Source organism: Sciurus carolinensis, chromosome 2 (assembly GCF_902686445.1).
Source record: "Sciurus carolinensis chromosome 2, mSciCar1.2, whole genome shotgun sequence".
In the NCBI taxonomy this organism is placed as follows: domain Eukaryota; kingdom Metazoa; phylum Chordata; class Mammalia; order Rodentia; family Sciuridae; genus Sciurus; species Sciurus carolinensis.
The window spans coordinates 13984580-14000376 of NC_062214.1; the positions used below are offsets into that span (position 1 = coordinate 13984580).

The 15797-nt window shown below is 46.7% G+C and overlaps 1 protein-coding gene across 1 annotated transcript; it reads right to left on the reverse strand.

Moving 5' to 3' along the window:
• Positions 1–1453: 1453 nt before the first annotated feature.
• Positions 1454–15181, reverse strand: Wfdc2 (WAP four-disulfide core domain 2). The gene is made up of 4 exons (XM_047540906.1): positions 15027–15181; positions 14318–14464; positions 3539–3685; positions 1454–1614 (listed from the first exon to the last, which is right to left on the reverse strand). The coding sequence occupies exons 1-3, from the start codon at positions 15103–15105 to the stop codon at positions 3540–3542; spliced, it is 372 nt and encodes a 123-aa protein (XP_047396862.1). The 5' UTR covers positions 15106–15181; the 3' UTR covers positions 1454–1614; position 3539.
• Positions 15182–15797: the final 616 nt, after the last annotated feature.

The window sequence follows — 15797 nt, forward strand, 5'->3', positions numbered from 1 at the left end:
AACACGGCCCTCCATAGAGTCAGCAGGGTTGCCCAGGGTGTTTGGAGGCGTCTTATTTTCCCCTCATAATAGAAGATTCATTCTTCCACCCCCAAATTTATTCTCCATGTGTTCCTAATATCACTTCATCTCCAGGCCTGAGATAATAAAAATGTGGACATTATGTTTCAGTCTCAAGAGTTTCTTTGTAAAATACACACGTGGGAACTAAATTTAAGAGAACTATGAATTACTGCTTCGCCCATTGGAAGATAAAGGCTTTGAAGGGGGAGGGGAGTGAATTTGAAAACCTAGGACATGGTATTGAATGGGCTTAAGTGGCTAAGGAAAGGGCTTCTGGAGTCTTGTGACATAGGAGATGAAGGAACAACAGAAACTGGGAAAGAAAGGGAAGAGGAGGGAGGACCTGAAGATTTTTAAGGCCGTTTTTAATAAAAAATTAGTGCATTTTTAGGAAAACCTTTGTCTGCTAAGCCTATACCTCATCTTCCAGCCTCTCGGGAGAGCACCAAAGAGCCTGGTCTAGAGTGCCTTGGTTGGCCTTAAGCGAGGTCAGTGGTCACCACTTGGAGGAAGAGGAGAAAACCATGAGGTGCTCTTTTCATTTATTTCAAGAAGAATAAATGAGCCCCAAAGATGAGTAGGGACTTCTTTAAAATCGTACAGTGGGAACCAATCAGGGACATCCCTAATCCCAAAAGTGTCCCTTCTCATGCGCTACAAAGCTCTCCCCATCATTTTCTCAGACTTCCCCTGTCCTCAGGACTGGAGGGCAGAATGGAAGCAGGTGCATTCGTTTGGGACGCACCTTCCCCTGCCAGTCTTTCAGGGGCCTGTCTTCAAGCCCACATGAGTCGTTTCTCACTGTCCAAGGAGCAATAACTCTCATTCATCCAGCCAGGCACTGTGCTATGCTCTTTATGAACAATACACATAAATCTCAGGGTCACTCTGAAAATTAGATTGGCCCTCCGGCAGCACCATCTTCCTTCTGTGTGTCCATAGGTAAGTAACGTCTTGGAGTCCCAGTCAGTAACTTGAGACTTCTCTTAATTATTCTGAGGATTTTGAGTAGCCAGGAGACCTCATGATCCAACCTCCCAGCACTGTGTCTGGTACATTGTGTCTGGCACACGGGACACACTACTACTACCATCAGGTGCCCGGCAGTGAAAGGGAGTGACTTTGGAGGCATTCCATCGTTTCTCTGACCTCTCTTCTCATTCATCACCTTTGGAGAATAATGACCGACCTCACAGGATTGGAGCATGAATTCATCAGGAAAATTCGAACACAGAGACCAGGCTGAGTTCGTGCTAATCATTTCAGAGCTAAGCCCGCCCTGAACGTCACGCCTGGATGATCTGGCTGCCCCCCACTTGCCCACCCACCTCAACCCAAGTCACGGGAAACAGGGACAGAGTGATAAGAACAGAAGCAATGGCTCGACCAATGCTGAAAGTGGTCACTTTATTGGTGGGAGAAAGGAGAAGCCGTGGTCAGCCCAGGAAGGAATGCGGGACCACAAAGAAAGGAGGGTGGCTATGATGGAGCCAGGTGTGTGGCCTGGCAGAAGCTTCCCCTCCCCCTTCCTCAGGCTGGTGGTGGCTGGAGCTGAAGAAAGAAAATCACAACAATAGTGTCAACAATGACATCCATCATACTGGCCCAGAGTGCTCCTCCCAACCCACCCGTCCCACTCACACCCAGCAATGCTTCAACTTTTGGGGACTCTGCTTACATTTCTGTGAAGGTTCTAGATTCATCTCTTCTGCTTCAGATCATCCCCAGGACACACCTGAGTGTATCATGTTCCTGACTGACCACTGTGACCTTCCTGAGGGACTGTAGGCATTCACCTCCCTAGGATTCCCTGTCCCACTAGGAACTTTCATTGTGGTGTCATTCCATAGACTAAGCCGAGATGAGCTGATCAAAGAGATCTTATTTATTCACCTTCTAGAAGCAAAATAGTTGTGGTTCAGGGAGGTGAAAAGGTTATTTAAATGTCAGAGCTGAAATTTGAACCTGGGTCTTCCTGCCTGCAGAACCCACCCGTGGCATCAGAGGACAGCTCTGGGTCCTGGGGAGACCATGGCTCCCTCTGAACCACTAAGGAGCACACTTTGAAACAGCAGGACCTGGGGTAGGTCCTCCCTCTCGGGCTTCAGTTCTCTCATCTGTGCACTAGACGATTTCATCAGGTGACCTTCGGGTTCCTTGGCTGAAACTGTTCAACCAAAGGGCACTTCCAAGTTCCTCTTGTTCCTTCTGCCTGAACAGCCACCCGACCCCGCTGCACTGGCCCACCGACCTTTGACTCATCTTTTAATTGAGGCTCAGGTCACCCCTCTGCGAGGCCTCCCTGCCCCCCCACCCCCATCTGCTCCATCTGCCACCCGCCCCCACCCCGTCTGTGTGACGTCTCCTCCTCTGTTCCCCACAGCACCAGGAGCTGACTGCCGGCACTGGGCATGTCATCCAGCCAACAGCCTCAGCTCCTGGACTACAAGCTCCCAGGAGGGGCAGTAGTCACCTTTCTGTCCCAGCACCTGGCATGGCCAGTGACACAGTACAGGATCACCCAGTGGGCTGACCAAGCATTTGCTTTGTTTTTGCCTTTCCTTCCTTACACTTACTTTACAGATCAGTATTTATTATTATTATTATTATTATTTAGCAGGGTGTGGGGAGGCTCCACAATCTTTTCCTTTCAGGGCCTCAGTCATTAAGGGTGGCTGACTTTAGCCCTGGTCTACTTCAAACATGTGATGAATTGAACTGAAGCTAAGTGATCTCGACCACATTTGTCCCCCAAATCTTGATGAAAGCAAAGATCAACTCTTCTGCCTGCCCCTGGCCTAGTAAAGAGCCTCCTACCTCCTCCCCATCGCTTTCAGCCACTTCCCCCGCCCCCAGGGCACAGCTGCCCTCCAGCTCCTGACTTACTGAGGCGCCTCTTAAACAAAAGAAGGAGACCTCCTGTTCTCACAGTCCAGTCCATCAGCAAACACCGTGCCACCTACCTCTGCCACATTCCAAACCCAGCCACCTCTCTGCCCTGCCTCCATCCTGAGCTAGGGCATCTCTTCCTGAAGAGCCCCAGGGATGCTCCTCTGCCTTAGCACCCACAGCTCCCTGTGCCTGAAACTCCCTGGACCTCCCCACTTTCTTGGGGAAGCCTTCACTGTCCACGAACAAGTTGCAACACTGTCCAGTCCTCCCCTCCCCTGGGTACTTTCTCCTTGTAACATGCTGCAAAATCTGCTTGCTGACTTATTTTGTTGATCACCCACTAGACGCTAAACCCCACCAGGGAGACATTTTTGTCCGATTTGTTCACTCATGGAGCATCCCCAGCCCCCAGAGTGGTCCACGGCACATGACCGATGCTCAGTACGCATTCGTTGCGGGAATGAAAGTAAACAAGTGGACAGACGCATGCGCTCCGGAGCGTGTGCGCGGGCCTCCCTTTGCACCCGTTGAAGGCGCCGTCCTCCTGGATATCCATGCACCACCTTCCTCTCTCCCCACCTACCTCAGAAGTTGGGTGTGACACAGGACACCTTTCCACAGCCATTGCGGCAGCATTTCATCAGGCCGGGACACTGGCTGTCCTCCTGGCACTGGTCCTGACAGATGCCAAGCTGGGGTAAGTCCACATTGGGGCAGGAACCTGGCTTCTCTGGGTAGAAAAAGGAGTAAGAGGAGGCCGATCAAAGGGGTGCAGAGAGGTGGTGACCAAAGCAAGATCCCCCACAGCCCTTCACCCTGATTCATAAACAGTAGAGCTACCTTGGGGTTCTGATTTTGGAGACCTGAGCCAGGGAGGTCACCTGCAAATCCCTCCTTCTGCTCCCAGAGGGTTTCAGAATCATAAGACCCCCCAGGTGAGTCCCTGCTCTGCCATTCGTGGACTGGGGCCAGAAATCTCTCAGAGACTCAGGGTCTTTACATGTCACATGGTATCAGTGTCACCCTCATGGTGTGGTTGTAAAAGCAATAGAAGCAAACATACACTGTTCTCCCCCAAAGATCAAACTACTTTGCAATAAGAATGAGTAGTTACGCCATTGAACACTTCATTCACTGCTGCTGTCTGCCAGGCTTTACTCTAAGCACTTGACGCATATTAGCTCATCTGATTCTCAGAAAGTCCCTAAGAGAAGAGGAGGGACCTGTTAATAGTTCCTCGTGTAACAGAAGAGGAAACTGAGGAGAGGAAGAGTCTTTTGGCTCTTCCCGAAGTGCTCCAGGATGCTCCTGCTTTCGTGCCCACTCTGCTAACCTGCTTAACAGAGAAGGTTAAGCTGTCTGAGGTCACACAGGATTGAGGCAAGATCTGAGCTACAGGAAATCTAGCTCCAGAGGATGTGCGCGGGCCATCGCTCACTGTGCACTGTGCTGTGCACATGCGAGCACACACTCAATGTTCTCTTCATTACCTCCACTGACTCACTCTCAATTACAGTCACTCAGCACCATGGCTCTCCGTACTTAACACACAGATAAAACCACACGTCCTCAGAGTGGGAGAAAATCTTTTCCACACACACTCAGACAGAGCACTCAACTCCAAAGTTTATAAAGAACTCAAAAAACTTTACACCCAAAATACAAAGAACCCAATCAATAAATGGGCTAAGGAAATGGGCAGACACTTCACAGAAGAGTATATACAGGTGATCAACAAATATATGAAAAAGTACATTAGAGAATTGCAAATTAAATTAGAGAAATGCAAATTAGTAATTAGTAATTAGAGAAATGCAAATTAAAACCACCCTAAGATTTCATTTAACTCCAATTAGAATGGTTATTATCAAGAACACAAGCAATAGTAAGTGTTGGCATGGATGTGGGGAAAAGGCACACTCATACATTGCTGGTGGAGTTGCAAATTGGTGCAATCACTCTGGAAAACAGTGTGGAAATTCCTCAGAAAACTTGGAACGGACCCACCATTTGACCCAGCTATCCCGCTCCTTGGTTTATACCCAAAGGACTTAAAATCGGCATACTATAGTGATGCAGCCACATCAATGTTCACAGCAGCTCAATTCTCAATAGCTAGATTGTGGAACCACCTAGATGCCCTTCAATTGATGAATGGATAAAGAAACTGTGGTATATACATAATGGAATATTACTTGGCCATAAAGAAGAATAAAATTATGGCATTTTCTGGTAAATGGATGAAGTTGGAAAATATCATGCTAAGTGAAATAGGCCAAGCCAAAAAAACCAAAGGCCAAATGCTTTTTCTGATAAGTGCATGACAATATATAATGGGGTGGGGGAGAGAAGAATGAAGGAACATTGGATGGTGTAGAGGACAATGGGGTGGGGGACAGAAAGATAGTAGAATGAAACAGTATTACCCTGTATTCATGTATGATTACATGAATGGTGTGAATCTACATTGTGTACAACCATACATTGTGTACAACCATAGAAAATGAAATGTACCCCATTTGTATACAATGAATCAAAATGCACTTTGTAAAAATAAAAAAGATTTTAATTAAAAAAAAAAAAGGTCAGGTGCCCAACATCGCCATTTGCCTGCCTCTCACCTGTCCATTGCCTGCCTTTCACCTATCCATCACCCAAAACACAAGGTTCACCTCCCAATCATCCAACAACAGTCAGCAAACTGATCGCCGACCACCACTGGAGCACCAGCTGCCTGCTGTTGCCTGGAAGTTCATCGTCACAGTACCTGCAGGTTTGATTACACATGGCTGCCACCATTTTGAGACAACAGCCAGGCTCTGTAGGACCCCTGGCCAGACTGACTGAGCCCCGTCTCCAGGATCCCTCAGCCCGATCGATCACTCCCTGCCTCTGGGGCCCTCACATTGACTGACTGCTCCCTGCCGCCAGGACCCCCAGACCAACTGACTGCGCCCTATCACCGGGACCCCAGACCGACTGATTGCACCCGGCCTCCAGGATCCCGCAACCACACCAAACACACCCGACCTCCAGGACCCCTGCCGGACCAACTGCATCCCGCCTCCAGGACCTCCAGCTGACCACGTCCACACCCTGAGCTGCAGCTCCCCATTTGCCAACACATTTCGAAGCCAGAGCGGCCATCTTGGATAATCCTGGAAGCCTTAGCTCTGATCTTTGGGTGGGGCAAATCCCATCCTGAGACGCCTGCTGGAGGCTTGAAGCTCATTGTCAGGTACCTCTCATGCATCAGGCTGCTGAAGACTGGGAGGTTTCATTACTATATGACTGTTATACTGTAGATTTTCTTTTTTCTCCTTATTGAAAAAATTTAAGTTTTTATTTCTTTACTTTTCTTGCTCTCTTTTCCTTTTGTTTACCTGTTCCCTCAGAGTCTTTTTCTCCCATTTTTGCATGCTAACATCCAATTTCTTTTGATTACACTCTCACCTTTCTATTATCTAGAACTTCTGTACATTCTTTTCTTATCCCATTAACAGCCACATTCTACATCCCTGCATCCATACTCTGCATCCTCTTTGTCCTCCATTAGAAACTGCAGACCTTATTGCAAATCTGTTTGTTTTATCGAAGATAATACTTTAACTCATTCTGTTTATTATGACAATTTTGTTATTGTCCTCATAGGGGCTATTTGGTCTAGGATTGCATAGTGTCTGAATTGGGCACTACTAAGATTGATCTCCCCTTAAAGAAAGGGTTTTGGAAACTTATAGGGCCACTATAAGCCAATAGGGGGGAAACTGCAATACCCCAGATCTGCACTGCTAGAGGGGAAGATGCATGAACAACATGAAAAAACAAGGGAAGAAAATGATCAAAACAAATCTAGATTCTATAGTAATAGAATCCAATGACAGTATGTTAGAAGAAATGTCAGAAAAGGGCTTCAGATTACACATGATTAAGATGATTCGCGAAGCAAAGGATGAGATAAGAGAGAAAATGCAGGCAATGAATGATAATACCAATAAGCTGAAAGAGCACCTGCAGGAAGCAAAAGATCACTTCAACAAAAAGATAGAGATTCTCAAAAAAAAAAAAAAAAAAAAAAAAAAGGAAATCCTTGACATGAAGGAAACAATAAACCAAATAAAAAACTCAATAGAAAGCATCACCAAAAGACTAGACCACTTGGAAGACAGAACCTCAGACAATGAAAACAAAATATTTAATCCTGAAAATAAAGTTGCCCAAACAGAGAAGATGGTAAGAAATCATGAACAGAATCTCCAAGAACTGAGGGACATCATGAAAAGATCAAATTTAAGAATTATCAGGATTGAGAAAGGCACAGAGATACAAACCAAAGGGATGAACAACCTATTCAATGAAGTAATATCAGGAAATTTCCAAAACCTGAAGAATGAAATGGAAAATCAAATACAAGAGGCTTACAGAACACCAAGTGCACAAAATCACAACAGATCCACACCAAGGCACATTATAATGAAAATGCCTAACATTCAAAATAAAGATAGGATTTTGAAGGCCATGAGAGAAAAGCATCAGATTACATATAGGGGAGACCAATATGGATAGCAGTTGACTTCTCAACCCAGACTGTAAAAGCTAGAAGGGCCTGGAACAACGTATTTCAAGCTCTGAAAGAACATGGTTGCCAACCAAGAATCCTATACCCAGCAAAACTAACCTTCAGATTTAAAGATGAAATAAAATCCTTCCATGATAAACAAAAGTTAAAAGAATTTACAAATAGAAAGCCTGCGCTACAGAATGTTCTCACCAAAATATTCCATGAGGAGGAAATGAAAAACAACAATGGAGGTCAGCAAATGAAGGAACTTCCTTAGAGAAAAACCACTCAAAGGAGAAACCAAGCCAACTTAAAAACCAAAAATAAGCCAAATGACTGGGAATACAAATCATATCTCAATAATAACCCTGAATGTTAATGGCCTAAACTCATCAATCAAAAGATACAGACTGGCAGAATGGATTAAAAAGAAAGACCCAACAATATGCTGCCTGCAAGAGACTCTTCTCATAGAAAAAGACATCCACAGACTAAAGGTGAAAGGATGGGAAAAAACCTACCACGCACATGGACTCAGTAAAAAAGCGGGGGTTTCCATCCTTATATCAGATAAAGTGGACTTCAAGCCAAAGGTAGTCAGAAGGGATAAAGAAGGATATTTCATACTGCTTAAGGGAACCATAAATCAGGAAGACATAATGATAGTAAATATTTATGCCCCAAACAACGGTGCATCCATGTACAAACAAATCCTTCTCAATTATCGGATCACATAGACCACAACACAATAATTCTGGATGACTTTAATGCACCGCTGTCACCGCTAGATAGATCTTCCAAACAAAATCCAACCAAAGAAACCATAGAACTCAATAACACAATCAATAACCTAGACTTAATAGACATATACAGAATATTCCATTCATCAACAAGCGGATTCACTTTCTTCTCAGCAGCACATGGAACCTTCTCAAAAATAGACCATATGTTATGCCACAAAGCAGCCCTTAGGAAATGCAAAAAAATAGAGATACTGCCTTGTGTCCTATCAGATCATAAAGGACTGAGAATAGAAATCAATGACAAAATAAAAAACAGAAATTACTCCAACACCTGGAGACTAAATAATATGCTATTGAATGAAACATGGATAACAAAAAACATTAGGGAGGAGATAAAAAAATTCTTAGAGGTCAATGAGAATGACGATACAACATATCAAAATCTCTGGGACACTCTGAAAGCAGTACTAAGAGGAAAATTCATTGCATGGAGCACATTCCAGAAAAGAATGAAAAGTCAACAACTAAATGACCTAACATTACAGCTCAAAGCCCTAGAAAAAGAAGAACAGAATAACAGCAAAAGTAGTAGAAGACAGGAAATAATTAAAATAAGAGCTGAAATCAATGAAATTGAAACAAAAGAAACAATTCAAAAAATTGACAAAACAAAAAGTTGGTTCTTTGAGAAAGTAAACAAAATAGACAAACCCTTAGCCACACTAACAAAGAGGAGAGAGAAAACTCAAATTACTAAAATTCGTGATGAAAAAGGAAATATCACGACAGACACCACTAAGATACATAACATAATGAGAAGCTAATTTGAAAATCTGTATTCCAACAAATTAGAAAATACCAAAGACATCGACAAATTTCTAGAGACATATGATCCTCCCAAACTGAACCAGGAGGACATGCACAATTTAAACAGATCAATATCAAGCAATGAAATAGAAGAAGCTATTAAAAATCTACCATCCAAGAAAAGCCCAGGACCAGATGGATTCTCAGCCGAGTTCTACAAGACCTTCAAAGAAGAACTCATTCCAATACTTCTCAAAGTATTCCAGGAAATAGAAAAGGAGGGTACCCTACCAAACTCATCTTATGAAGCTAATATCACCCTCATACCCAAATCAGGCAAAGACACATCAAGGAAAGAAAATTTTAGACCAATATCCTTGATGAATAGAGATGCAAAGATCCTTAACAAAATATTGGCAAACCGTATCCAAAAACATATTAAGAAAATTGTGCACCACGATCAAGTGGGGTTCATCCCTGGAATGCAAGGATGGTTTAACATTCGTAAATCAATAAACGTAATCCATCATGTCAATAGACTTAAGGATAAGAATCATATAGTTATTTCAATTGACGCAGAAAAAGCGTTCAACAAAATACAACACCCCTTCATGCTCAAAACACTAGAAAAAATAGGGATAGTAGGAACATACCTGAACATTGTAAAGGCTATTTATGCTAAGCCCATGGCCAACATCATTCTTAATGGAGAAAAACTGAAACCATTCCCTTTAAAATCGGGAACAAGACAGGGATGTCCTCTTTCACCACTTCTATTCAACATTGTCCTCGAAACTCTAGCGAGAGCAATTAGGCAAACCAAAGAAATTAAAGGGATACGAATAGGAAAAGAGGAACTTAAGCTGTCACTATTTGCGATGACATGATTCGATAGAGGATCCAAAAACGTCCTCCAGAAAACTTCTAGACCTCATCAGTGAATTCAGCAAAATAGCAGGCTATAAAATCAACACGCATAAATCTAAAGCATTTTTATATGCAAGCGACAAAACAGTTGAAAGGGAAATGAGGAAAACAACTCCATTTGCAATAGCCTCAAAAAAAATAAAATACTTGGGAATCAATCTAACCAAAGAGGTAAAAGATCTCTACAATGAAAACTCCAAAACATTGAAGAAAGAAATTGAGGAAGACCTTAGAAGATGGAAAGATCTCCCGTGTTCTTGGATAGGGAAAATTAATATTGTCAAAATGGCCATACTACCAAAAGTGCTATACAGATTCAATGCAATTCCAATTAAAATCCCAATGACATACCTTACAGAAATAGAGCAAGCAATCGTGAAATTCATCTGGAAGAATAAGAAACCCAGAATAGCTAAAGCAACCCTTAGCAGGAAGAATGAAACAGGGGGTATCGCAATACCAAAACTTCAACTATACTACAAAGCAATAGTAACAAAAATGGCATGGTATTGGCACCAACATAGACAGGTAGATCAATCGTACAGAATAGAGGACACGGACACAAACCCAAATAAATACAATTTTCTCATACTAGACAAAGGTGCCAAAAATATGCAATGGATAGCCTCTTCAACAAATGGTGATGGGAAAACTGGAAATCCATATGCAACACAATGAAACTAAACCCCTATCACTCACCCTGCACAAAAATCAACTCACAATGGATCAAGGACCTTGAAATCAGACCAGAGACCCTGCATCTTACAGAAGCAAAAGTAGGTCCAAATCTTCAACTTGTTGGCTTAGGATCAGATTTCCTTAACAGGACTCCCATAGCACAAGAAATAAAAGCAAGAATCAATAACTGGGATAGATTCAAACTAAATAGCTTTCTCTCAGCAAAGGAAACTATCAGCAATGCGAAGAGAGAGCCTACAGAGTGGGAGAATATCTTTGCCACTCATACTTCAGATAGAGCACTAATTTCCAGAATATATAAAGAACTCAAAAAAACTCTACACCAAGAATACAGATAACCCAATCAACAAATGGGCTAAGGATATGAACAGACACTTCACAGAAGATCTACAAGCAATCAACAAACATATGAAAAAATGTTCACCATCTTTAGTAATAAGAGAAATGCAAATCAAAACTACACTAAGATTCCATCTCACCCCAATTAGAATGGCGATTATCAAGAATAAGCAACGATAGGTGTTGGAGAGGATGTGGGGAAAAAGGTACACTCATACATTGCTGGTGGGGCTGCAAATTAGTGCAGCCACTCTGGAAAGCAGTGTGGAGATTCCTTAGAAAACTTGGAAGGGACCCACCATTTGACCCAGCTATCCCACTCCTCAGCCTATACCCAAAGGACTTAAAATCAGCATACTACAGAGATGCAGCCACATCAATGTTCACAGCTGCTCAATTCACAATAGCCAGATGGTGGAACCAACCTAGATGTCCTTCAATTGATGAATGGATAAAGAAACTGTGATATATATATATATATATACATATATATATATATACATATATACAATGGAATATTACTCAGCTATGAAGAATAATAAAATTATGGCATTTGCAGGCAAATGGATGAAATTGGAGAATATCATGTTAAGTGAGATAAGCCAATCTCAAAAATCCAAAAGATGAATGATCTCACTGATAAGCGGATGATGACACGTAATGGGGGGTGGGAGGGGGGCAAGAATGGAGGAAGGAGGGACTGTATAGAGGGAAAAGAGGGGTGGGAGGGGTGGGGGGAAGGAAAAAATAACAGAATGAATCAAACCTCATTACCCTATGTGAATTATGATTATGCAAATGGTATGCTGTTACTCCATATACAAACAGAAACAACATGTATCCCATTTGTTTACAATAAAAATAAATTTAAAAAAATAAAATAAAAAATTTTAAAAAAATAAAAATAATATTAGGGCTGGGGATGTAGCTCAGTTGGTAGAGTACTTGCCTCACAAGCACAATGCCCTGGGTTCAATCCCCAGCACTGAAAAAAAAGAAAAACCACACACATCCTTACACACACACACACCAGAGTGAACACTGCAAAGGCGTGCTGTGTTCTCTCTATGGAGAACTGTTATCTCCTTCAATCTTCATGTGAACTATTTCCATTATAGGGATTCTTTCTCTTTCTTTCTCTCTCTCCCTCTCTCTCTCTCTCTCTCTCTCTCTCTCTCTCTCTCTCTCTCTCTCTCTCTCTCTGTACCAGGGCACTTTACCACTGTACCACACCCCAGTCCTTATTCAAAATATTTTCTTTTCAGTCAATCTTGCCAAGTTGCTTAGGGACTTGTTTGGTTGCTGAGGTTGGCCTCAAACACGCAATCCTCCTACCTCAGCCTCCCAAGTCACTGGGATTATAGGCATGGGCCATCACACCCAGCTGTAAGGGATATTTCTAATCCTATTTAAATCATGCATGAGAAAAATGAGGCACAGAGAGGTGCCACCCAGCAGCACCCTGCTGCTCAGGAGTAAACTAAGACCTGAGCCCAGTCTTCTACAATCTACACACACACACACAGACACACATACACACACCACTCTACTTACAGGGTCAGGGAGAGGGAAGCCAGGCCCAGGCAAATGTAAAAATGGGCAGAGAACTGGGTGATTAGCTGCAGAGGAATGCGCTTGACAGAGTCCTAACTTCCTAATACCAAGAAACCCATTCCCTTGAACAGGGCAGGGGCTCTCAATACCAGGCTGCCCCGGGACAAGAAGGGCATAAACAAGGAACCGCTCTGTTAAGAGTGAGCCCCAGTGTGTAAAATGTCCCCATATTAATTGGAAACTTCCACGTCCCACTTCATTTAGCTCTCATATCAATCCCACTTTGTGGACAAGAATGCAGAAGCTCAGCGAGATAAGCAACTTGTCCCAGAGCACATGCCTAGGAAAGGTCAGAGCTAGAGTTCTGACCTCCAGGCTCCTTCCCTGGTCCAGGCAGCCATCTGGCCTCTCCCTCTTTATCCACCTAACCACACACAGACACCTTCGCCCCTCCACCTGGCTCATGGTCAGCCTTCCTCTGGCTTCCTCTCCCAGTCTTCTGTCTCCTTTGGTCCTCCCTTCTCAGGTCCCATTAGAGGCCTCCATCCCCAGAAGCTGTCATTGATAAACGAGTCCTCCGCCTGCCCTCATTGTTCTAGAGTCTTCAGGAAAAAATCGCAGAGGCTGTATTCTGGATAAAGACCAGTAATTACAGTACCTTGTTCTCTACACCCGCCTCCCACACCTGCCCCTTCCCCAGATCATATCCCTGCTGTTCGTGTTCTTCTTCCCTTTGGGAAACGAGAAGCCTGGATTTCATGCCAAGGCCACATCCCACCCTGATCAGGGTTCACAGCCCAGTGCAGAGAATGAAGCCCCAGCAAGCACCCGGGACAAAGAACCTAGGCTCTCTCAGGGCACTTAGGATGGAAGAGACAGAGATTCAAAGATCAGGAAGGAGGATAAGGTGCCCGGCGAGGGGTCCTGACATTCTTCAAACCTCTCAGCCATAAGTGGCAAATGGAAGGAAGGAAGGAAGGAAGGAAGGAAGGAAGGAAGGAAGGAAGGAAGGAAGGAAGGAAGGAAGGAAGGAAGGAAGGAAGGAAGGGAGGAACGAAGGAAGAAGGGAAGGAAGGGAGGAAGGAAGGAAGGAGGGAAGGAAGGGAGGAAGGGAGGAAGGGAGGAAGGAGGGAAGGAAGGAGGGAGGGAAGGGAGGAAGGAAGGAAGGAAGGAAGGAGGGAAGGAAGGGAGGGAGGAAGGAAGGAAGGAAGGAAGAAAAAAGGAAATTGAACTGTCAGCCACGGGATGGCGGTGGGACCTTGGGCAAGGACATTTCTTCCTCTGCGGCTCACGTCCACAGATTAAAATGTGGGCGCTCATCTAAATCTGTGAAGTTGTCTGTTTTGTTTATTTTGCTTGCTTGTTTGCTTGCTTCCGCCCGCCGGGAGGGAGGAACCTGAGGCGTCCTGCCAGCCCGGGCTGAGCCAGAGAGCCCCGGACCGCCCGCGCAGCTCGGGTGCCCGCCGGCCGGGAAGGAAGCCGCAGCCGGGTCCCCGGGCTGCCGGGAACAATGTCCCGCTGTGCGTGCCCGGAAGCCCGTCACGCATCAGAGAGTCGAATCCCGCCGGGCGAGGGCCGCCTCCCGCTCCGCCCGCCCCTGGACGCCCGTCTCCCCCGGGCCACGCCGGGCGGGCGCGGGCGGATCCGGTTTCACCCGGGGTCCCCGGGCGTCGGGCGCCCTTCTTCCCGGAACGCGGCGCCCCGCCCGTCGCCGCCGGTGGCCGCGGGCTACCGTTGGGTACGGAGCAGACCGTGCCGCAGCCGGCCTGGCAGCACTTGCGGTGGTCGGCGCAGTCGCTGTCCACGCGGCACTCCTTGGTACAGTTGGCGTCCGCCTGGAGCTGCTGCGGACACACGCCGGCCCTCTGCACGCCTGCACCTGGGGGCGGGCGGGGGGGACTGTCAGGCCAGGACCCAAGCCCCAGCCCCGGGGGATGCCCACCTCCTACCCCAAGGACCCCAGATCTCCACTCCTAGGTTCTCACTTTCGGGCCTTCGGGGTCCCCTAAACTCCTAGAGGGCCCGCCTCCACTCCAGGGCTTCCCGCCCCCTGGCAGTACAGGGGTTCCCAGGCGTGGCTTCGAACCCTCAAGTCTCAGTGCCAGGGGACCTGCACCGCTGAGCGCCTGGGAGCCTCCGACGTCTAGACAGCTCCCCGCTCCAGGGCAGCCAGTCCCCGCCTCCGCGCAGGCCCCCGCCCTCCAAATGTTAGCCCCGGGGAGTCTCGCCAGCCCCCGTACATCGGCTCCCACACCCCGACTCCAAGGGTCACTAGCTTTAGGCCCCAGAGGTCCCCAGATTTTAGTTTTCATGGGTGTCCCCACTTCCGCCCCAAGAATCCCCATTTCCCCAGCCCCCAGAGAGGCTACGCCTCTGCCCGACTCTGCCTTACGCCGGTGGCTCGGCCCTTTGGGCACCTGGCCTTTCCCCGCCCCACTTACCTGTGGCCGGAGGGAGGCCGAGCAGCAGCAGTCCGAGGAGGAGGGCGGCGGCCAGCGCGCAGAGGCGAGGGACAGGCATGGTGCTGCTCCGGGGCGGGGTGCAGGTGCAGCTGCAGCCTGGTGGGGGGATTTAACGGCGCGCGCGGGGGGCGTGGGGTAGGGGCGGGGCCGAGAGGGGGTGCGGTGGGGGCGTAAGGGCCCAATGGGCACCTCGGGAGCGCTGCCACCTCATGCCATTTCACAATCCCCCGGGATCAGGTGTCACTCTTGGCCCCGGTGGGAACCAGGAACCTAAGCAGCTTCCAGGCCAGGAGCAGCTCGACCAGCTGCAGCCGGACCCTTGTCCACCCCTCCCTCGCTTCCTCCCTCCTGGGGCCTGAGGGCAGGGCAGGGCAGCGGGAGGCCAGCATGGTCCAAGCCTGGGCTCCACTTTGAGACCGAAGATCTCCCTGGAATGCCCAGGGCTTAGGGTTGGAGGGGGAAAGGGCAAGGCCACCGGGAGGTAATAGACCCTGGGGATTAAGTGACTGGACTTGGGGTCAGCTGGATCATAGGCAGATCCCTGTTTGGGGATTAGTCGTGGAAGGCTGGGTGGTGATACAGCGCACATAGCACAGGCTGTAGAAATAGCGCTTGTTGGAATAAATAAACCCATTTGACAGGGAACAGGCCCATGAAGGGGAACCTGTCAACAGTTCAGCCATGCCGGGTATATCTTTCTGCCTCTTCCTCACATCACTCTGTTGGGGTTGACTGGGCACCAGGTACCCG